This window comes from Oncorhynchus mykiss, chromosome 15, assembly GCF_013265735.2.
Source record: "Oncorhynchus mykiss isolate Arlee chromosome 15, USDA_OmykA_1.1, whole genome shotgun sequence".
NCBI classification, from domain to species: Eukaryota; Metazoa; Chordata; class Actinopteri; order Salmoniformes; family Salmonidae; genus Oncorhynchus; species Oncorhynchus mykiss.
This window is the reverse complement of record NC_048579.1, coordinates 20,150,527-20,174,996: the sequence shown is the minus strand read 5'-3', so window position 1 is coordinate 20,174,996 and position 24,470 is coordinate 20,150,527. Positions and strand designations below refer to the sequence as shown.

The window sequence follows — 24,470 nt, the reverse complement described above, 5'->3', positions numbered from 1 at the left end:
TTCAATCAAAATGTGTTGAGGCATAATTAACCCCGGCCTCCCGTCGCTCTAATTGACGCTTATTAGAGGGCCCACGTGATTCTATGATAAATGAGAGAGAGTGAGAGAGACAGAGAGAAAGAGAGAGAGAGAGAGACCTGTGATTGGTAAGCAACGTTTGGAAGTGATGCATACCGGGGTAACCAACACTTAATTATCAATGAGGTTTTTTGCAACACTTTGAGAACCCCGGGGCACTGTTTCCCCTCAGTAATAGTAATGGGCTCTTTTAATGGAACTTGTGTTAAACACAGTGCTGCTGCTCGCTAGATGCTGGCGTTTCGTCCCCACCAGTTGAGGCTGCCATGCTAATTTGGGTGATTAGAAGGAGCGGAGGCTCATTTTGCTCATTTCACCGCAAAGACTTTTGAATGTGGTTGGGGGCTGTGGTGAATGTGGTTAGAGGCTGTGGTGAATGTGGTTCGAGGCTGTGGTGAATGTGGTTGGAGACAGTGGTGAATGTGGTTGGAGACAGTGGTGAATGTGGTTGGAGGCTGTAGTGAATGTGGTTGGGGGCTGCTGTGAATGTGGTTGGGGGCTGCTGTGAATGTGATTGGAGGCTGTGGTGAATGTTAATGCAGACTGTGGTGAATGTGGTTGGAGGCTGTGGTGAATGTGGTTGGAGGCTGTGGTGAATGTGGTTGGAGGCTGTGGTGAATGTGGTTGGGGGCTGTGGTGAATGTGGTTGGAGGCTGTGGTGAATGTGGTTGGGGGCTGTGGTGAATGTGGTTGGAGGCTGTGGTGAATGTTAATAATGCAGGCTGTGGTGAATGTGGTTGGAGGCTGTGGTGTGGTATGAGATATGTGGCCACCGTGTGACGAAAGGAGTGACAGTATGTGAATGAGGACAACCACGGATGGTGTCACCGTTCTGTCACGGTCAAACTCAAGGCTGCAGGAGTAGTCAGACTGTCGTCAGATACTGTCTACGTGGTTTTGAATGTATAGTATGCTGTGGAGACCAGCATTTAACCTTCTGTGACCAGTTCCAAACATGCATTTTCACCTCTATCTAGTTTCACGTACCATGAACAGTTTGAACCCTTTCTAACTAACTGAAGGATTGAATTGACTGAATGATTGACACTAGTCCACCAGTCCCACTCACAACATGAGTACTTCCTGGTTTAGCTAGCTAGCATCAGACCATACCCACTCAGCTCCTTTCTCCACTCAATACCTTCCACCAACCAGTAGAAAACAGGTTTTGGTGACAGATTGTGCACACCAACAGCCCACCTCACACTTTGAGGAGCGTGGCGATGCAGGCTTGGCAATTAGTATATATTTTTTTAACCTTTATTTGACTAGGCAAGTCAGTTAATAACAAATTATTGTTTACAATGGTGGCCTACCAGGGAACAGTGGGTTAACTGCCTTGTTCTGGGGAAGAACGACAGATTTCTACCTTGTCAGGTCAGGTCACGCGCTCTAACCACTAGGCTACCTCCAGCCTCTCACTCAGGGCATAATGCTGGAGGTGTGGGCTGTGACTGGAGCATGTGCGGGCAAGGGCTGAGTATGAGGCTGCATGGGCTGGGAATGGGGCTGAAGCTGGGTATGGGGCTGGAGCCAAAGCAGGGGGCCCCAAGAGCCAGACGAGGCCCAACTGACCCACTTTGCTGAGGATCCTGTCATGAGGCTCCTGGGTCTGTTAGGGAATCAGGGAAACCCTCTTCCGTCAATGCTAGCTGCCGTGAACTGGGTTAGCACGTGCCAATCAACCCGGATGGGATGACAAGTTTGTGATGACATGGCTAGAGAGCTCCCTCTCCTCTCACTGCCTGGCTATGTCAAAGACAGGATGATGTCTCGATGGCCATGGCATTTCAATGTCAACTGGCAGACTAGGTTGGATAGTGCATGATTGGCTGAGACAACAGCACGTGTTTGTGACAACAATTGTTTAAGAAGTTTGGGAAGTTTATTGGGTAGGGGTGAAACAGACAAACAAAATGGTCCGCACTCAAAAAGATGTCGCATAAGCTTACTTCCTTTTTCAGGACAGAGAATACAGCACACTATTAGCACACAACAACATTTCTTAATAACGAAACACAATACACACATCCAATTTGATGATTCATTGTGATTACCCTTTCTGTTTACATGGTAAATGCTATTTTTTTCATTACCTTGATTACCCTACAGTCATATTCATTGTTTCACTCCAAATAGTATTGACATGGTGTTCCTCCATCTAAAGAATGGGAAAATCAAAGTTGTCTGTTTTTTGCAAAAATAAATCTCCGCCATTTTGAAAATGGCCTCTCCCTTTAGCAATGGTTGTCAGTGAACTCTGACTGTCACAGTCAGTCAGACTAGCAGGAGCAAGAAAGAAATACATCTGACAATTCACTGGCATGAAAGCGATCCCCTCAAGCTAACAAATTCAGAGAGAAAATTACAGTTTTGCACGTTTGTGTCAATATGCATGTCAAAAGGTAATTGGGAAATTGTTCTGCAATGTCAAGTCCTGTTGGAAGTGTTTAGCCTGTGGTTAGATCTAACTGTTTCTTCTCACACTCGAGAGGTCGAAGCAATCTCCCCTCCCCAATAGGTTTCCTCTAATAAGTTAATAATGTAGCAATTCATCATGAAAAGTTATTACACATGATCTACCCCTTTCCCGTGTACTGAAAATGACATTTCAGGCAATATTTATATCAAGTCATAAACAATTGAAATTTGTTATAAGTACATTTCTTATTATCGTAAGGGATTTTTAGGAGTAGGTCACCAAACGTTACTATCCAAGTGACTCAGTCAGGCCTCCTTTCAACTTTTAGTCAGACATAAGCTATTCTGTCCTAGAGCTAAACTCACTTCTTCTGGGCATCAATTTTTTTATATTTACATTTTTTGTCATTTAGCAGAAGCTCTTATCCAGAACGACTTACAGTAGTGAGTGCATGCATATTTGGTACTGATCCCACATAGGAATTGAATCCACAACACTGGCGTTGCCATGCTCTACCAACTGAGCCACACAGGACCACATCCTCCGCCTATAGGGAACTAGACGGCCATAGCATCTTTATCTGTACAGACAGGATTCATAATGATGACCATGAGAATGATGATCAGCATGATGATGATGTTGATGAGGATAGTGATGATGATGATGATGATGATGATGATGATGATGATGATGATGATGAATATGGTGTTAATGTGAAGGTGTTATTGTGAACAGGTTCTATTTAGACAGCATAGTTCAGTCTTCACAACATACACATGGGAGGGCTAGACACACACACACACACACACACACACACACACACACACACACACACACACACACACACACACACACACACACACTGCAACACCTGGGGCTTAGAGTCCACTGCTTCAGACAGCTCAGGTAGAGAGACATTTGGAGTGTCAGTGCATTGCAATTCACAGCTTTAGTGTCCATTCAGATTAAAGTGGGAATTCATCTTTGGCTCAACACAGACACACAAACATTTATAAAAATGTTCCAAACAGCAGGAAATAAAAGACATTGGAAAAGTGGAAAAAGACAATTGGGGAAAACATCAGTGCAATGCATCAATATACACTTCTTATTGGCATTTAGAGTGGAAATTACTTTGTAAACGTGATATAGGCCTACCTTACTGGATAAAGTTTAAACTATCAACCTTAAAGGCAGATGCTCAAATGAGCTGTAGACAGAATGGTTCCGTTCCTTCCATCAAGTCTTCGTGTGTCTTGTAACTTGCTTAACAACTGCACTATTTCATTATTGTATTTCTAAATAAATGTATTTTAAAACAATTGTTGTGGATTCTAACGGTTTGTGAGCAAATGCACCCTTACATCATTTCTATATCCCTCAAATCCACTCCTTTCTTTAGCAGGATAAATAAGGAAATATCCAGGAAATGTGCAATAAGCTAAAAGTTAGCTGTATTATGAAAAAAGGATAGAGGGGGGAAAAACCGAAAAGCAGTATAGGCCAAGCCTGCGAGTTGATTAGTCTCAAGTGAAAGCTGCTCTCTTTCTTTGCGCACAGAGTAAGTCCTTTATCACCGGGCGGCACTGGCGTTGCCTCGAGCTATTGCTTGCCTCGAGCAAGGTACTAGGATAGCAAACGGGATCCTATCATCAAACTTCATAATAACGCTGGGTTCGCCACAGCTGCGCGGTGACCCTTTGTGATGGAACCGATAGCAGCTTAGATGAAATAGTGTTCTTCTTTGGTGTGAAATAATCATGTCTATTAATTCAGTCAGACATCAGCGTCTCTCCCCTCTCTTCCACTCTCTCTCTTATTCCATTCCTTATCCGTGAAAATATGCGATTTTCTAGCAAATGGTCCATTTTACTCAAGTAATTTTTCATCGTTGATTCACAGAAAATAAGGCTGGGGGCTGTGAGCTTCAAAAAAGGGCAGCTTCGTTGAAGACCCAGTACAGGGAGCCTTTAAACTGTAACAAAACATATGATGCATTTTGTCATTATCTTTTCGAATTTGCTGGACTCGTTCACATTGAAGGCTATGTCATAAATTCATCACAGAAAAATAGGCAATAGAGAGTGCTTATCGAATAACCTCGTTATCTTGTGAATTCATGTATCTCAATTAATAGATGTAGGCGGAGGTTGCTGCTGTAAATTGTCAATATGATCAACAAACCAGGTGTAATAGTTATAAAGCATTAATAGTTATTTGTGTATTTATATACTTTCGTAGTAATGTCACTATGGTAATATTATAGTCTAAAATAAGTTTGCTTCGCAATGAAATTTGATAATTTTTTCACTCCATAAAAAATACACCAATAGGCTATTACTTTGATTTAGATATAGGCATATACGTTTTTTGGTATGAAAAGAATATAACACATGTAAACATTATTCTATTATTATTAGGTAATTTTGCCTGATATTATTGTTATTAATATTATTACACCAATAACACCAACTTCGATCATATGGTATCATTTTAGCAAGCAGTTTTGAGCATGAGAAAGATTTCCACTTGTTTTGGACATATAGGACGTGTTACCATGGTATAAGCCAACGAGAACCCCAAAGCATGTTATGGGGTCAGCATCGCTTAAGGCTTTGGTCCTTTTAAAAAGTTGTATATCTTCAGATTGCACACACCAAGTCTTGGTGCAACTGTTCGTTTGGGTAAAAAACTGTTTCTCAATACAAATCATTCGTAGCTTTTTCTAATGTTATGTTAATATTTACTTATAACCCAATAGCTGATGCTCCTGAAGCCAGAACTTTATGAGGCAAATTGATGGAATTTCGTGTGTGTTATCTAATTTCATTGAGTGTGATAAAATTCAAAATTTTCATTGACCAAATAAATATACATTGTGGGCTAGGTTTCTATATGTATAATGCATAATTAAGATGCGCAATAAAATAGATAGGCCTACCACTCCTCACTTTGACCAAGTTCACCAACTAGGTGACCTACACAGACAAGTCGTTCTACGGGTCCCCAAAAATCTGTGACGAACGTCATGTGATCGAATGACCAACATAATGACACAATAACTAAAGGGGAACAGACTGCATGAGACCAATAAATAAATAAATTGATAGATTAATAAATTAATCAACAAATGAATAGTCTTTTGGGGGTGTTGTTTATGGAGCGTGAAGCCGTTTGGTTAAATGTTCGCATCATTTTCGAGGTCTAAGGTTTGATAGAAAAGAGACAGCCCTCAAAAGGCGTTTGATTGAAATGGCGTGTGCCGGGCTGACGGGAGCCAGCGAGGGACAAAGCCCCGCGAAGCCATGGCCACTCGAGCAATTATTCCTCCACGCTGAATTTGGATTAGTGCAATGGAAAGAAGCATATGTTTGGCCCGGGGCGACACTCCCCCCGGCTGCCTTCAGAGAATGCGGGGAGAGAGAGAGACAGAGAGACTGAAAACTAGAATATAAACTATATAAACCGACAGGGGAAACATTAACAACATTTTTAATCCCCTCTTTTTGTATATTTGGGAGACACAAACCCATGAAATGAGTCGACCTCCGCTTTTGACAGGTGATGGAACCTTGCAGCCTATGAATTGTGATGAGCATGAGCAGTCATCACACCACTAACATTTTTTAAGATACAAAGTAAATACATGCCCAGATGACACCATATAAACATGATATTATTTTAAACTTAACAAAACGTAATCAATATCATGTAGGCTTATTAGGCCATTATTGGTCTGAAAACAACATGAATGTTTATAAGCCAAGATAAGGCCATCTAGTCGAAATATTGTCTTTTGATGTTAAATTGATGTAATCTCTGACAATTTTGTGTACATAAATTAATTGGATAATCTAATTCTGGGTGAGATTTTTTCCCTTCACATTAAAGAAGAAATCAGTGGTAGCCTGTGCACATATAGCCTAGGCCTATATATATATATATACTTCAGATGTTATGTGGGTGTATGTGGTTCCAAAGTTGTCACCCCAAGACTCATCCAACACCTAGCATTATTTTGGAATGACCCATATCGCGTTGGAATTATCGACTTCTCAGCTTACTTGTGAGTCCTTTTGTTTATTCAGTTAATGTTTTCTAATCGATTACCTGATGTCCCAAGTAATCAAGAACGATTTGGTGGAGTCGTTGACCTTTCGTGGCTTTTGAGCCCCGGCTCGCACAGTGGGGGGAGGTCAGTGGAAGGGTGTCGAGACCGAAATGAGGGTTGATGTCAGACTTGACGACAATTAGCTATTTTGCGCTTCATTGCAAACTTATAGAGTCACATAATTCGATTTCACCAGTCCGCGTTTCAATTGTCATTTGAGTGAACCCTATATGCATAGAACACATATTTCTCTACTTGTAGAATGTCCTGCAGTTTTCAATTCGTCAATAATAAGATATAAAGAAATTAGCAATTTGGTAAACAGATGTGTCCATGCAGGAACTAAAAGTAGCTTGAATACAAAATAAAATAAAGATTTACATGGTATACTCTCCAAATAGCCTATACATCGTTTGCATGTTGCAGATGAAAGGTTACACTGTATGCATGCTTGACACAACCGGTTTTCAGTCCCGAGGTCAATATTATAAGGTTACTTGTGTACACAGCACATGACAAAAACGTATCTAGTATTCCATCTTTATGGAAACTGCATGGATCAAAGCTATAGTTGCACGTGACTAATTTAAAAAACATTTTTTTAGTTAGCTAGCCATTCTGATGCAATGGCATTAAATGCAATTTCTATTATTTTAGGTCTGTGTTAGTCTATTTCATCATTTTCATTTTTGTTAACCCTTGACGTTGTATTTGGGGCCATTCACACTCAATTAATTACATTTCTGTTATTTCATGCATTGACTGGTATCGAAATGGAATTGACCCAGCACTGCACATCAAACCAACGCTATATATAGCCACTAGTAACAGTATTTAGTCTATTGCCAAATCTGCCGGTTCAAAGTATTGTATTGCCATTAAAAATGTTGGATGTTGTGAGTTTGGTCTGGTCTATTTTGAAGAACGGATCGTGGTGTAGTGAAATCAGCTCACCAACCAAAGCTCCCAACAACATCTCATCAAAATAGTTTCGGACTACGATCAGATAATGAATGATGCGTGTGGAGTGTAGGCTATGCGTGCCTGAGCGCATGCATCTCTGCATATTCGTGTGTATGCAATCAAGGGTATGCTGATGCATGGGAAGATCAGATTTTCAAAAAAGTAAATTGTAGCCTAACATTTAAGAATAGGCTATTTAATAACAACTCGGGGAACAGTACACAACAGACGCACGTATTAATTATTATAGTGGAATCAAGTGTAATTGATGTAGCTGAAACCAGGGGTTACGGATTGAATTAGCCAAATTCAGTTGGGTATTGCTGACTGGCTCTTCAAATTTCAGGCCTCTTCGTTATTGCAAATTACTTTAGCTGTAAGGCATTATGTAAAACTAGTTCTACCTGTTTAAGATCAAATTATCGCCAAATTAAAAATGTCGTATAAAACAGTAGCCTATGTAAATTACAGGTTTGTATCAAAGTAAACAAACCAAAGAAAATTTGTTTTTTTCTCTTCAGAAATGGGGCAATGGCATTGCATGTTCGTTCCTTGATAGGCCTATAGCCTTCACGTGCTTTCGATAGCTGCCATTGTGATAGACATGTATAATGCTTTCGTCTCGCTCTCAAAAAACGCTTTCATTTACCCCCGATACATTTATTAAATAACATTAGCATTAATGACACACGTGAGGGGCTTCCTAATACCACTGAATGCTATTTAATACGATTGTTTCCTTTAAAGTGACTATTTATGCTTTTTTTTAATGGAAGGAGCAGCCGGGTATTCCTCTTTATGAGTGAGCTATTGTGCCTGGGGTTAGGATCCCACACACAATCTGAGATGCAGCCAACAAAAACAGCCCTGACAGACAATGGCTCGCTTCACCTGCTACAGCACTGCACCGCAATTATGCCAAGGACATGTACAGTTAGGCTTCATTCACCTTATTTGAAAACAACTGCTTCGGAATAAAACAGACCGTCTGGGCTTAAAGTATGCAGATAATAAATAACCGCTATTTTGGAAAAATGTAAAAGAAAAGGGGGGGTGAAGAAAAGTTGCTCAGTAGGCCTAAATCTATCTCGATGTCACAACATCCCCATGCCACAACGCTCTCGACTAGAACCAGAGAGTGGAAAATAGAACAGAGCACAGACACAGGATATGCATATACATCCACCGACTCCACTCCACCATGCTTCAGTAGAGATTGATTTCGAGGTGCATGCCATCAATACACAATCAAAACTCCATTTGAATTCGCTTATGTAATGCATCGTCCCCGTGGCTTTAGGCACGCAAAACAAGGCTACAGCAGGTGTGTTAGAAGCATACATGATCATTTGCATCGACATGACTACAACGAAGAATATGGGTAGAGATGTGAGCAAATATAAGAGATATCCACAGGTAAACGTATTTGTCATATCATTTAACTGAATGCAGTTGAAATAGGTTTCCCACATTTTATTCCAACTGAATACTGTCAAACAACACCAATAATTACAGACAGGCTAGTAATAACAAATATTTGATGCATGTCTTAAAAAAGCTTTAACAAAAACGAAATAAAGAAAACAATAGAGTGGTAGGGAAAGGCAAATGTAATAACCTTCAACACAGCCATATAGATCTCACTGATTTTAAAGAACGGTTTTGCTTGAGGGCTGGCGCTTCACACACACACTTCAAACACCAAAGAATTCATTGTTTTCTGTGTCATTTGGCATGGTAAAAAAGCTCGGCTCCGGTTTTGAATGATCCTGTGCTCTGAACTATGAGTTGAAAGTATAAGTTGTTTTATTATACTTGAGGGAAACAATGGGTTCAGCTGCTTATTGCAAGGAACACTCGTCAGGGGAGAGTTAAACTCAATTACTGTAACCGTGCTGAATAGAAAAAATGGCCAAGAACGAAAATACACCCGGGCGTCTCAACCACTGAATAAAAAATGAAAATATATGAATAAAAATCAACATGAAGCGTATCAAATGTTTATTTTTTTCTGGGCAACAAAGGACTATAATACATTGACAGGCATGGGAACTATTGCCAGCACAAGTCTATACAATACAGCTAAAACCGCCTCCAATTTGGACATTGGACATACAAGATATCAGATGGTCCCAAATGCTTAGAATTACTTCGAACATAAAAAAAATAATCAAAAGACAATATCCATTTATTGCTTTTATGGTGCTTCAAGGGAAGAACAAGTGAAACGTATTCTGATTGGCACAACACATAAAAGCTTGTATAAAAACAAGAAAGTAGAAACACAAAACAGTTCTCTTCGGGGTCTCGATTATGCACTTTTCAATTAAAAAACTGAATGGAATAAGGATGATATAGCTAGAGAGAAATGGAGGTTTATTTCTAATAAATTTGTTTACTTGCTTCAATGTCGCCTCAACATGCTACAAGAGGGCTGAATTGAAATATCCCAGAGAAAAAATACCCCAAACTTCTGTTTTCTAATAACCATAAAACCACATGAAGAACTAACCGAATATTTAAACCCACTAAAACAGGAGGCACCAGATAAATAAAAAAGAAGTTTCAACAGACGCACCATATTTACAATTCCCATTAAATTACACATAAATAAATATATACATACATGAACACAGATTCCCTTATATAACCGTGAATCGTGTTGAAATTCAAAGTTCAAGTTGGTCGCTTGGAGTGAGAGTCTACAACTGAAGTCATGACATGGAACTCTGTGGATTTTTTTCAAGTTTATTATTCACAATACTGATAATAATTCATCCTCTTTTCGCTTCTTTTTGTCACATGGCTACAATCGTAAATTGAGAGATATAAGGGTCGCTCGATTTCAGTCCGTTGCAGCTCATAAAAAGAGGGAGTACATAAAAAGTCATAGATGTGGCAGAGATCTTTCCCTCTCTGGATCTGTTCTTTGCGCCTTTCAGCATTTTTTTCTTTTTAATTATTGTGGGGATCTTGCGCATCACTTCCCGTGAATCCAAAGTTGAATGGTATTAAAAACAAACATGTAAAATCATCGCGAGATCAGGAAGTGGCACGTTAACTTGATCAATAGTATTTATATGTATTTATAATATTTATATTGGGCTTTCAGGTGGGAATCACTTTCTGTGCTTCTCGTCTTTGTCTCCGCCTTTAGTGCCGCTGTCTGAGTGACTGTTGTTGTTCAGGTACATTTTGTCCATGGCTTTAATCGCCTCGGTCAGATAGTTCTGGAGAGCGGTGAGGGCCGCGCACATGGCCGGGGTCCCGAATCCGTGAGAAATGAGACTGAAATGGGTCAAGCAACTCTGAATCCCTGGCTCAAGAATAGGTTGTGGTCGAGAATTCCCCAAGGGCGTACGGTCCTGGGAAAGCAGGTCTGTGAATTCTTTGCAGATTTGCCTAAAATGGGGAGACAATATATATGTTAATTACAATCATAAACAGTCTGCCCCTAATATGACGTGTAGGCCTATACAAGACATGTTCAAAGATCCTATTAATTTTATGTAGTTAGTACCACAACATTAGAATGTGGCCTATCGCATATTTGCTCAAAGGGACGTATAAGTATAGTGTCGTACTATGTCTAAATGTTAAAATGCAGTGGGGAAAGGTTGACGTTGGAGTAAAACCAACTATGTTTCAATGTAATCCCAATCACAGCAAACAAAATGGTTGCATATGGATGAATCTGAGGCCTGTTCAATCAACCAATTACAGTAAACTCCATATTGGATAGTCTCCGATAGGCTATTCGTGCACGTGTTTTATTCAATGCTTACGCAACGCCAAAATGCTTGGCATGAATCGAATACAGAGCATGGATATCAAATTCAGTACATCTAATATTAGTTGAAAGTGTCGAATTCAAGAAGTGTTTGTTCATTGTGGCATTTTGTCGTGTGCATAACATCACTTGATGACCTATTTGGCTTATTAGAAGGACAAATAATTGGACATTTGTCGATTAATTTGTATCCAATAATTTTTTTGTCAGTTTTAATGCCACATCCATTCAATAGCCTACTGCAATGTAACACAAATAACGAGTCCATAAATCAACACTTTAAAAATGCATCAAAAAGCCTACAAAAAAATATAAAAAACGAATTTATAGAATTGACCACGACCATCCATTTGTGTTTCAAACACTGTCAATGTAAACACGAGAATCACATTTTTTTTTTACATATGAAATGTGATAATATAACACTTACTTCGTTGCCAATAACATGTTTTTCCTCTGGACTTGTTCGTTTGGGTCGGAATGCTGACGGTTTGTATATTCAGCTACTGCCTTGGCTGGAAACTCAGTCTCGCATACGTAACCAAAATCTCTGGCAAGATGCACGGCTTCGCCTGAGAAGGAAAGAATGGATTGAGTATACTATATTGCTCTAAATTGGACATTAAATATAGACCAATTAACACTTCCATTTAACACATGATTCATCTAATGAACGTCCTCTGCCAAAGAGAAGGCCTTGTCTTTGCATCAAATTCTAAATCAGTAGGCTATAGGCTAGCACTTGTACCTTCCATCACATGATGGATTATTTTATTTTTGTTGTTGTCATTTAGCAGACGCTGTTACGCAGAGAGACATTTGGGTTAAGTGCCTTGCTCAAGAGAACATCTACATATTTTTCACCTTGTCTGCCCGGGAATTCGAACCAGCAACCTTTCGGTTACTGGCCCAACGCCCATAACCGCTAGGCTACCTGTTATCAATAAGAGTCAGGCCCCCATTCCGTGAGAAGAGTTAAATATCAGGGAAGCAATATAAAATGCCATAAGTAGCGTCATGCATATCACCATGTCATTGCTTAGCCATTCCTAAACATTATTGAACGACCAGCAGATCATACAACGAAAGCAATTTTAAAAGGCTATATGCAAATCTCGCTCCTACAAACTTTAGCCATGAGAATTATAGGTTCACTCCATTGAGGTCTGCCTTTTTTTGTAGATTTTTTCAAGTCTTTGGTTTTAATTTCCTGAAACAGTTGGGTTTTTACTGCGGGGCTTCCTGCCATAAGCCTCAACTCCGGAAGAACGCATGCGCCAATTAGCATCAAAGCTCAAGTCCAGTAAACTCGTTTCCATAAAATGGAGCGGATCATAAACAATAACAGCACTTCAGAAAAACGCAGTGTCTCTTCACTAAATAACCGAGTGTCTTCATACCCCCCCCCCCCCCCCCCCCCCCCACACACACACACACTTTATCGCAAAGAATCATATATTTCTTCCACCTCATTACCATACAGCACCCAATTTCAATGAAGTACAATGAATATTGCATTCGCTCCACGGCTGTAATGATTAACAGGAACCAATGAACCGTCCCAGGCTTTCACCTTTAAAATCCACAGCTCACCAAATACCACCGCACTGAATAATAAGGTTCAACTTTGCAAGCAAAATGGATTTATTCAATAGCAATGGCATCCTCATAGTGTGCCACAATTACCTAATTTATTATTTAATAGTCTCACAACATATAGATCTTCCATAGGTCACTTCCACTTCAATCACAGAGAAACAGAAAGTGTCCCTGCATGTGTGAATAATAGAAGTCTAATAACAGTAGCTGTAGCTGTTGGCTAGTGGTCCTACTACTACTAGTATTACTATAACTATGATTATTACTACTATTACTATAACTATGATTATTACTACTATTACTACTATTACTATGATTATTACTACTATTACTATAACTATGATTATTACTACTACTACTAGTATTACTATAACTATGATTATTACTACTTTTACTACTATTACTATAACTATGATTATTACTACTATTACTATAACTATGATTATTACTACTATTACTATAACTATGATTATTACTACTATTACTACTATTACTATGATTATTACTACATTTACTACTATTACTATAACTATGAGTATTACTACTATTACTACTATTACTATAACTATGATTATTACTACTACTACTAATACTACTATAACTATGATTAATTACTACTATTGCTACTGTTACTATAACTATGATTATTACTACTAATACTACTATAACTATGATTATTACTACTATTACTATAACTATGATTATTACTACTACTAATACAACTATAACTATGATTATTACTGCAACTACTACTACTATTACTATAACAATGATTACTACTACTACAACTATGATTATTAATACGACTACTATTACTACTACTATTACTATAACTATGATTATTACTACGACTACTATTACTCCTATTACTACTACTATTACTATAACTATGATTATTACTACGACTACTACTACTACTACTACTACTACTAGCCTAATATAGGCCTTATAATAATGATCATGATAACAAGCCACTATAGGGTTAATAAATCAATCGATCCACCTCTGCCAGAGGTGAAACAGCTCCAAACTCACGCTAGACAATAAATAAGCAAATGCCCATAACCCTGCTTCAACAAGGAGCCTAGTTCATCTGGTACAAACTAGGCCAGTCAGGCTTACCGAACCCACCTCACACTGTAGTAGTCTATTCTAGGACCACTTTCACGATTGCACACACGAAGGCTAAATACACAGGCCAATGTTGCGAAAAGCCTTTTAAAATTATTACCATCATCCTCTCTCTCAAAAACACACATATATCCTTCATGCATGACTGGTTTGCAAGGCAAAGTCAGTCCAAATTACATGGATGAGCGCATATACTGATTTCGAATGTCCCCCCTAAAACCGTTCAAAGCACCTGCTATCCCGGGAACCGGAACTCAGATCATTTACAATGCAACTTACCTTCGACTAGTGACGTCAGCAGGGTAACGTTTGCGGCTTTGCGTCTACCTGCAGGTAGATTTAATCCGATTTTATCCAATTTCTCTCTGAGGGACCTTCCGCCATTCTTAGACTTGGCCCTGTGACAAGAACAGAAAAATAGGTTGTATGAATAGGCTAATTTGTAAAATGGCATGTTTAAAAAAAAAAACATTTGTACCATCATTGTTACACACTATCTGATCCAAAAAGGTCTGAATGAATAAGTATGTTATTAATCATATTATTGAATCAAAGATTAGGTAGCTATCTTGATTTAAAAAACAACAATGCCATAATAGCATCGTCTTCCTTCCATACACTTCTATAACACTATCGGTGTCTACAGGCCTATGTGTGTGTCAATATAGGCTATGTATTTTCAAATCACTGAAACTACTTTATTTGAATGCACAGTGTGTACCCAAAATACTGCCTTTGTGTCGAGGTTGGAATCTATAGACTAAACACTGAAGAAGTTTACTGTTGTTGGTGTAGGCCGAAATATGATGTGCGTAACCTAGTCCTACAGGGTTGAGGGTAAGGCCAAAAGGCCTACATTAATTTGTGGGCTACATTGTGAGTGTAAAGTTAATATGGAATTTAACAGTCTGCCTTTTAGGCTGTTTTAAATGCAGGAGGTATCACGCTTGGTCGATTTTAATTATACCTGGGATAAAGAATGAGGAGCGACATTAAAGTCCGGCTCACCTTCTCAGCACCCCGCCCAGCAGTGACGCGTTGAGGCACTCAGGCGGCGAAAGGCGTCTCTGCACTTCCGCCACCGTGACCTTGTATTTTGATGTGGAGCTGAGCAGAGACAGGCGACCCGGAACAGAGCAGAACACCTCGTTGGGGTTTACCACACCGCCAAAAAGACCATCCTTATTTATCGGAATGGCGGAGACGTTGTTGTTCTTGGATAAAGAAACTGGACCTAAGGAAGAAGGAGAACAATTTCTGTGAATCTTATTCAATGTAGACCATTAATCAGATGACATTCATTTTAAACGCGGTGTGGGTGTAGAGGCCTACACACAATTAAAACAATTGGCATAGGGTATGATAATAATAATCAAATAATAATAATAATATTAACACGAATAATAAACATTAATAATGATAATATAGGCCTATTTATTGTTTTCTTATTTTGGTTATTAGGCCTACGCACAAAGGCCTAACCATTGCAAAATGTTGTACCATATTGTAGGCCTCGTATAGGCCCAATATTTGTTTAGGGTAGGCTATCTATGCAATTTGAGCTCTGAAACATCGCACGCTTTTGCAGACGCGCGCGCACACATGTTGCAATACTTAAAACACACACACACACACAGCACGCGAAGAGAAGCCTTTTTTCAAATATCCATGGTCTCCCCAAAAATACAGTCGCGCGTGTGATTTCACTTTGCAGGGGTTACCGTTTTGTGTGCTGTAACCGGAGACAAAGGGACTAGCGCTTTTGGATAGATCACTTGTGACATTAATAGCCCAGGGGAGGCTAATAGAGACGATAGGAGTTAAACGAACTCTTGAGATTACTAATATAAGAGCCAATTATCATGTTGATGCGGAAAGAGCATCTCTCAAGATTTATCCCCTGCGCATCTAATTTGAACTGACAAAAGACTCCACATGGCGAGAGGGGTAACGTTCAACCTGACCATGAAGTAGGCCTAGCACGCCAGAAATGGTCTTGTAGGAGTAAACAATCGAATTCACACGCAATTATGCTAGGCCCATATATGATAATGCAACACTGAACGCATTATTCCATAATCAACCGAAGCCAAACACTGATGGAATGAGACTATAAATGGTTTAAAGACCTTGCCTATTTTTGCAGCGTATATTTTTTTCCACCTTTGATGCAGGATCTGGTATCATCCTGATACTTAATACATAGAGCATTACCAACTGCCATTTTAGATTTGCTCCCGAACGGGCCTATATTTACGATATATAGCGAAAAGATGCGTCAACACATTAAAACCAATAGCCTAAACAGCATAGCCTATATAGGGCATATTCGCATCTGACTATGCCTACTCTGAAATGCTGACATTGGCATTAATTGATGAAAAGGTGCATGCAGTTAGTTTGATGCACTCGAGCTCACGTAATAAGAAACACTGCGCATTAATCCACTTGGTTCAGTGAGGCGCTGTGACTACCGCACAAGCTCCGGAGCAGAGGTGTGGTGTGCAGCTTGTGGAAACATACATGGCATCTCGAAGGAAATTGCTTACCTTTTTTAATTACAGTCTGATCTGGGATGTGAATTCCTTGATCCTCAACATGCTGCAACACACAGATGCAAAATACACTCTTTAATATGGAATACAATGAAATTAATTTTACATGTCATGCTGTTTGCAAAAGACTGGCATGTAGCCCACAATCCAAATATATGATGGGCCTGTTATTATTTTCAATGAGGGTGATATTGGCTATAGCTGTTGGGCAGTGCGTATCAGACTTAAATAATGAAGCTCTGTCGCCCAATAATCGTGACCTCATTCCATCCGCAGAGTGGATACTTATGAATAACTATGAATCCAAATTGTATTCGGAATAAAGGTGGTAATACACGTCGTGCACGCTAATTGGGGACTAGGCATTTGTTTTAGAAAAAAACGCGTCATTGTACAGGCCTTTACTTATTTGATGTATTCGTATTACCTGCAGAGCGATGGAACTTAATCTAAAACATGGTGCTCATAGTGTGCCTGCATGTGCAAAACTCCCGAGTGGACATTTTATTATTGCTCTCAGCCTCCCGCTCATATCGGGACTTGAGTATTTTCAATGAGCACAATTAAATTAAAGATGAAGGGAGGATATCCAGAATCATGTCCAAAAATGACAGGGAATATTAATCAACAAGCGCGGTATACCATCCATTTTGTGAGAGGGGTTGCAGATCATATTATAGTTCTCAGAGCTTCAGCTTTGATCTATTTGCTTAAGGCAAGTGTTTATAACACTATGCATCTTTTCAGTGGAGGGAGGGGGTCAACAAAATAATACGGCTAATAAAGTGCAAACACAGCTCGAGAATATAGACTGAATAATCCATGCAAATAGGCTTTTATACAGTGTTTCACTCGAGAGCCGTTTGTAAAATGTAATGTCTGTTGGAACATTTACATAAAAAGGTCTCTGTCAATTCAATGCAATGGTTATGGCCATAATCTTGGAACATTTCTGCATTTATAAAATTGCATGCCATGCACTGAGTCATTACATGTAGGCCGTGACATTTCATACAGAGCTGACAATTTACAGCAACAAACACTTAGGCTATAGAAGGCTACGTGTGTAGGCCTAATAATAATTTCAAAATAATAATAAGAAAAATAAAAACAACAACAATTATTATTATAATAACGACAACAATGTAATAGTAAAAATGTAATAGTAATAATAATATAATTACCAAATAATGCTGAATTACCTGAACATCTTCTAAAGAGTGAGGTATTCCATGGATTGGGATAGAATCTGAGAGTCCCGTATCGATTCCGTGGCCCGACGGCAGGAGCACTTCTCTACGGTACTCCCTACAGAGCTGATGGGGCAAGCCACGATGCTGGTGCAGCAAACTGCTCTCCTGACTTTGCCTCTGGCCCGGCCAGCCAGGGTGTTGTGGCTGCGGCTGAGCGTGCAGGGAGTTGAGGGAGTAGGGGTCGTTGACGTGCGAGTATGGGTCCTGAGACTGGGGGTAGATTGGCTGGTAGGGCGGAGGAAAGTACGGTGGCTGGAAGTCGGAGTTTGGGGTATGGGAGAGTGGAGGGGCGCTATATGGAGACTGGCCCACGCCTCCCAGCTGAGGTAGCCTGGCTGTCCCATTGCTGGTACCGTCGTGACGATCCTGCAGGAAAAAAGAATCGGAGAAATTAAACCTATACACCAACCCTCCATTTTACCCGTTTTCACCGGGGCTTTTATGGACTGTCACCTACCATAATTGAATGTCTATTCAAAGTCGTTGGTTGAAATAAAATCAACAGCATTTATCTGTTGAACGCAGCAATAATAGCCTAATAATAATAATAATGCTAACAATAATAACAGTGATAATTACTGTAGGCTAATAACACACTCGTAGGCCTATTTGATCATTTTCAGGGGGAAAATGATTACAGTTGAAATATTTAGATAGGCCTACTGAAATTAAATGTGAGAGCAATCTTGCATTCTTTTTCTTTTTTTGTATGATAGTTCAGCAAAACTATTTGACTAAAAAAGGCAATAATCGGAGTCTGATTGCTGCACGAAGTAGGCTATAACTGTCTTTGCCACCGAGTCCAACTTACCATCGCGGAAAAGCTGTGCACTAACATCTGCGAAGATTTTCGAGCGATTCAAAAGAGAATTTTCAGAAGAAAAACGTTGATATAACACAACGAAAATGTACGAGCAAACAAAATAATGCCAGCAACAACACTATTGAAAGATCACGGAGCCCAATGTTCAGATAAGCACCACCGAAGAACGATAATCCATCAGAATTTGGTTAAATTCCCACTGCCCTTCATTCGATTCTAAAATGCAATGTTTGGTCTTGCGGATTTATGTTTAAAGTTTCCTGTATCCCTGTTCCGTCTTCTGTCTCTATCACTGTGCTGTTCCCTCGACTGAGCTCATATTAGCAAAGAGCTGCTTCTTTCCTTGGACTCCTAATAGCAGATATTCATGACTATTAATATTACACGAATTCTTAATAAGGGAAGAATGGTCGGAAATCGAGCGTGAAGCGAGGAAGCAACTCAAGGCAGAGTCTGCACTAAATGACGTCCATTGAATGAGGAATCAGTATATCTATCTAATCAGAGATGGGGAGAGAAAGAGGGAGTGAGTGAGGAGGGGAGAGAGAGAGGGAGACAAAAAGAGGGACATTCTCTTGCGTCTGACGAATCAGAGAGAGGGGGGAACATTTTAAAAGGTTCGAAGGCAAGCACAAGTGAAAGAAAGGCAGAATGAAGGGGGGACCAGAGATAGAGGAAGAGCCATGGACGGAAACAATGTGCACCTCTGATTCGTGTGAAAATCCAGCAAACGCTGAGGGCATCTCGGCTGGCACATTTTTACTGTTCAGAGGGCGGTTGTCTGCTCGCCATGTCCCTTTGTTTTTCACTTCAGTTTCCGACGCCTCGCTTTCCATGGCCCTTCCCCAGTCTCTCGAATGAATTAATCCACGGTTATTTGAATTCAAACTACGCCAGCCGAGCTAACTTTCACTCCGAGCAAATATATTCAAAAGTTATTATACGGATACGCAAGCTTAAGACATCCACTTTCCACTTCTAACCTATTTGCACGCGACCATTTTGACAAAACAGCAAAAGAGTAACCATTATGAAAACACGGTAGTTAACACTGATTTCGATAAAAACAGAAACAGGTCTATTAGCCTAACCGTAAACTAAACTTGAATGAGAGAATCACAAATTCAAGCACGGGCGGCGAAATCCAGCCCAGCGTTTCTTCCCTGCTCTTTGCATGCGTATTCTCCAGACGCGGTTAAAACACGTTCAACTGGCTGCACCACTCCTAAACAACTCCCTGATATGACTGCCAAACTTTCTATTCTATAATAACAATCACACAGCGTGTGCAGTGCACACACACCACTAAGGGATCGAAATGCACCGATTTATTTTATAAGAATGTAAGGGATAGGCATCCTATTATTTAAACACATTATTTTAAACATACTTCTTTTTCGATGATACAGTCAACACATGCATTTTGGGTATGTCTCCCTATGTACACTCTCTTACTTTCTATGTACATTTAGCATGTTTCAGCAGTGAGTTTTGAAATCCTATTTTATACAATTACGTTTAAAATGGTATAAATAAATACATGTTTTCCTATGGGTTTGCCATGTATTACTTTAATTTATTGATGTGAAAATGTATTATTATTATTGCTATTACTTTATTTTCACTGTTAATATTGAAACTGTGTAAAATGTATTTTTCTACACAATTAAAAATTGCATTATTCCATAGCAAAATAGCAAAATATCTAACATATGAAATAAACCAATATGCATCTGTATATCCTTCAATGAATTAAATATGTTCCCAGACAACTGTCAAAACAATTAGAGATTGACAAAATGAAAATAAAGCAGTATACCCCATTAATTACATGAAAACAGCAATAAATCAAATATGAGCCTCTTACCTCGCAATCTTCATATTTTATATTATCAGTTAATTTCCAAAGCATTTTCATGAGTTGTGGTGGATATTGAGAGCGCCTTTCCTTGTTTTACACAGTGAATTGTGCTCTAGCGGAAACTATTTTAGTTGAGCTTGGCTGTCTGCGCTCTGAGATCTCCCTCTAATGGTGAAAGTAAAAGGCTCGCGCACCACTGTAATAACATTCGCATTCCCTCATTAGCATATCAACAGCCGCTTGATTCCCATCTGCCCAACACCAATGGACAACACAGGTAACACTGGAGCGAGATTTCACATGTATTTACTTCTCCCACATTCAATGAGAATATACAGCAGGAATTGAGCGTACATTTTATAAGCATTCTCTATGACAAAAAGGCAACAACACACCCTGCACCTGGGGGTGTGAACGTTCATTTGATGGCTATGATAAAACAAATAATTGGATAATACATGTTATGTATTCATTTGCTTCCTTTGTCGTGCATATTCGTTTTAGGAAATGTGGTTTCATAAAAATAACTGTTTATGTAACAGTTTCATAAAAACAAGTTCCATCATCTCACACCATATATTGGCCTATGGTACAATCTGTCTGTTCTTACATTTTAGGATGGTTAACTTGCTCTGAAGAGCGTGCCACACGCAAATACTCTATCTAGTGCTCTCTTCATACTTTGTTGCCAAACTGATTTTCGTAAACTGTTGTTTTAGACGTATTGAGAGTTGAGACCATGAAAAGCTATTCTGTCACTGTCATGCAAAAGAAGAAACAATCTAAAGTAGGTATACAGCTCCATTGACGACATGTAAGAGCGCCGTTTTTGTAATGTAAATAATTAACACAACAACATAGCTTGTTTAATGTGAATGAGGGTCTGAAGTATTTGGGCGGGTCAAGAACCAGGTCGCCAACTCCTAGGCGTTGGCCTCTCCTAGTTCAGATTTACATTTTTGGTGGGGTACCTTTACAACCGGTTGTTATTAATGAGAGGGCCCATGAATCTAGATCACAATGACAACTATCAGCGGGGTAAAGGTGCCTTAAAAAATAAATCGTGGGGTGTGTGGGTCTGTATGTGTTTCTATATGCTGCTGTGTGGATATTAGAGGTTGTGTGCTTTTGGAGAGTGAAACGAAAAGGCTCAATCTCACCATGGCTTGGATTGTTTCACCGACTCCAGTTTCACCGCGTTAGAAAGTTCTGTTTTACAATCGACATGAAATGATTCTTTAAAAATCAATTGCATTAGGCCAACATACCCCTCCAAAGTAATAGGCCTACATCGGAGAGATTTGTTTTGACATTTTAGATGACAAGAACCACAACTTCCGGGCGAGCTATAACTTTAGTATGAGATGCCATTTATCATATCATAGACGAATTAACATCTATAATGATAAGTTGGAGCATACTATGTATGATTTGTGATGTTTTATTGATTTTATTCACATTTCAATAAACACTAGCCTATAGCAAAACAATACATTTTATATCCTAAAGGATACTCTATAGGCTATTATTTGCTTCTATATAAGGAACGGTTTTCTATAGTCTTAAATTGCATGATATATAAAGTGATGTAGCCTTCTATGCAAGTTAAACCTGCTTTCCCCAAGTTATTACGAGAGCCAATGCGCTATTGTTAATCAGGCGTAAATAGGAACATTATCGACTTTTGCGAGAAAAAATAACACTGTCAAAGTAAAAATAATTAAAACTATTGAATAACTGTATAATATTTAGGCTAAATATAGTGCTTGCCTACTAATTCTACAATGAAAAGTTGATGGCAATGCATTTACCAATTGTGGCCATATTATTCGACATATATTACACTCCTGTAGGCTAGTTAGTAGCCTACACGTTCTTTGTCTTGAAATAAACAGCACATACCTGCCAATCCCCCATTTTGCCCATTATTGACATCATTGTTTCTTCAATTTGCCTGGATATGGTAGATCACACGTCGTGTTATCTCATTGAGGCTTCCGTCCATAAGCCAATTTTTGCTTTTACTTGTGGTGAACGAGATCAGCTCACCTGGCCATAAAAACCCTCTGGGCCACCTGGTGGCACATGCGCAATAGACCGGATGTGTTAACCTACCTGAAGTTGAGGTAATGCTCTTTTGTGAATATGCTTTTGGGGCTTACTGCGTTCAACTGTGAATGAACATATGGCTGGAAAGTGTGTGGACGAAACTTTCGCACATGGGCTAACTGTTGTGAATACAACAATATAACAATATGATTTGCATACCATTTATATATGTAAAATACAAAAGTAAATGAAAAATCTATTTATTATTGAATATCAACATCATGTCAATATCAGTTGATTATAAAATATTTATTCACATTAAAAATTAAACCGTGTCAAGATAAAATCTGAAGGTTAACTGTAACATCATTACTTAAACACAATCTACCAGGTTCCCTTACGTGTATTGGGGTCATGGTTTATTTATCATCTGTTTATTTCTAATACATACTTATGAAGACGCCTCAGGCCAGAAATGAATGAGCTCAGCTCTTCACCAGGCACACCAAAAAATAAAAAGAGCAACACGTGCGCTCACCGAGGTGTTAATGGTAATGATGGTCGGAAAGTATTTTCTTTCTAATTCTAACGGGACACATGTCGACTCTACCTATGGGGCGCTCCACAATATGGCTGCACAGCACTGTCAATTTCAGAATGGAAAGATATATCTGGCTTGAATTATGATGTATTATTTAGTTGATATAAATATGACAAACAAACCATAACGATAAGTATTCCCTTTCAAATTCAACTGTACTATGTAAGCTATATAGTCTAGATATATAGCCTATTTTAAGCAACAGGCCCTTTCCTGAGAAAACACAGCTCAGTTGAGTTACAGTCACACAATTGGGCAAATATTGAAATATTTTAGACTACATATTTGTTTTTGTCTTGCATTTGACTGTTGTGTTTGGCAACTGTGCGGTCTATAAACTTGTATTCTATACATATTTGTACTATATTTGGGAAACTTTAATATTCCCTCAATGTTTGTCTTCAAAGATAATCGATTTGAAAATAATAAAAGTACAGGCAGGAATACAGATAAAATAGAACAATCTAAAACATATATTCAGAGCAACAAGGTGTAGCTTACTGCAGTACTGTGCACAGGGAACGCGAGCAAGTGTGTTAAAGAGTTCTGGACAGGATCCGTTTCCATGTGAATATCCAACCTGTTTGTCTAAGGCTTGGTTTCAACCACTTCCACCCCTGCCAGGAGCCCCAGGCACAATTTCAGTTAAGCATCATAAAACCGTACAAGATGTTTAATAGGCAACGATACTGAAACGACTGGTTGCACCTTTTGGGCATTGATATATCTCACAATTTAGCAAGGATAATGCGCAATGCATTTTTCCAATAACATCTAACATTTATTATTATTATTATTATTAGTAATAGTAGTAGTATTTCAGATGTTTACTGAATTATTAGTGCTACGCTAAATAAATGGTCTACTTCAAAACACGACATGTCATAAAATATTACAATGGCTAGAGAAACGCATCCTCGTGCGTAATTCTTATTTGTCCAAACTTTGGCGCATTACTTTATTCATTATTTAACAAGTTAGGAGTGATGAAACGCTAATCCGTATAGCTAAGTAAAGAAATATATAATGGTTTGAAGCACTATAAAATCACTCCGCTGCAAGGTATTTACCATTATCCAGGAGTAAAACATCATTTACACAGAATTTGCCTATATTATATTCCTCCGCAAATCTATAGAGAGGCCTCTCACATAATGTTATGCATTCTGGATTTCTGGTTGTGTAGGCCTACCCTATGCGTTTCAAGTGATGAAACAATCGTTGGTTTTCAAAT

At 39.0% G+C, this 24,470-nt stretch overlaps 1 protein-coding gene across 6 annotated transcripts; it reads right to left on the bottom strand.

The window, feature by feature from the left end:
- Positions 1–9,552: 9,552 nt before the first annotated feature.
- On the bottom strand, positions 9,553–22,640 carry tfap2a (transcription factor AP-2 alpha). Of its 6 annotated transcripts, none has more exons than XM_021562643.2 (7): positions 22,489–22,640; positions 17,834–18,268; positions 16,644–16,695; positions 15,103–15,328; positions 14,374–14,492; positions 11,795–11,936; positions 9,553–10,976 (listed from the first exon to the last, which is right to left on the bottom strand). In XM_021562643.2, exons 1-7 carry the CDS (start codon positions 22,522–22,524, stop codon positions 10,694–10,696), a joined length of 1,293 nt encoding a protein of 430 aa, XP_021418318.1. In that variant the 5' UTR covers positions 22,525–22,640; the 3' UTR covers positions 9,553–10,693. The 6 variants fall into 6 exon arrangements, with proteins under 6 accessions (XP_021418318.1, XP_021418322.1, XP_021418317.1 ...); XM_021562647.2 differs by having other exon boundaries at positions 17,852–18,268; positions 22,489–22,639; XM_021562642.2 differs by lacking the exon at positions 22,489–22,640 and adding an exon at positions 20,593–20,785.
- Positions 22,641–24,470: the final 1,830 nt, after the last annotated feature.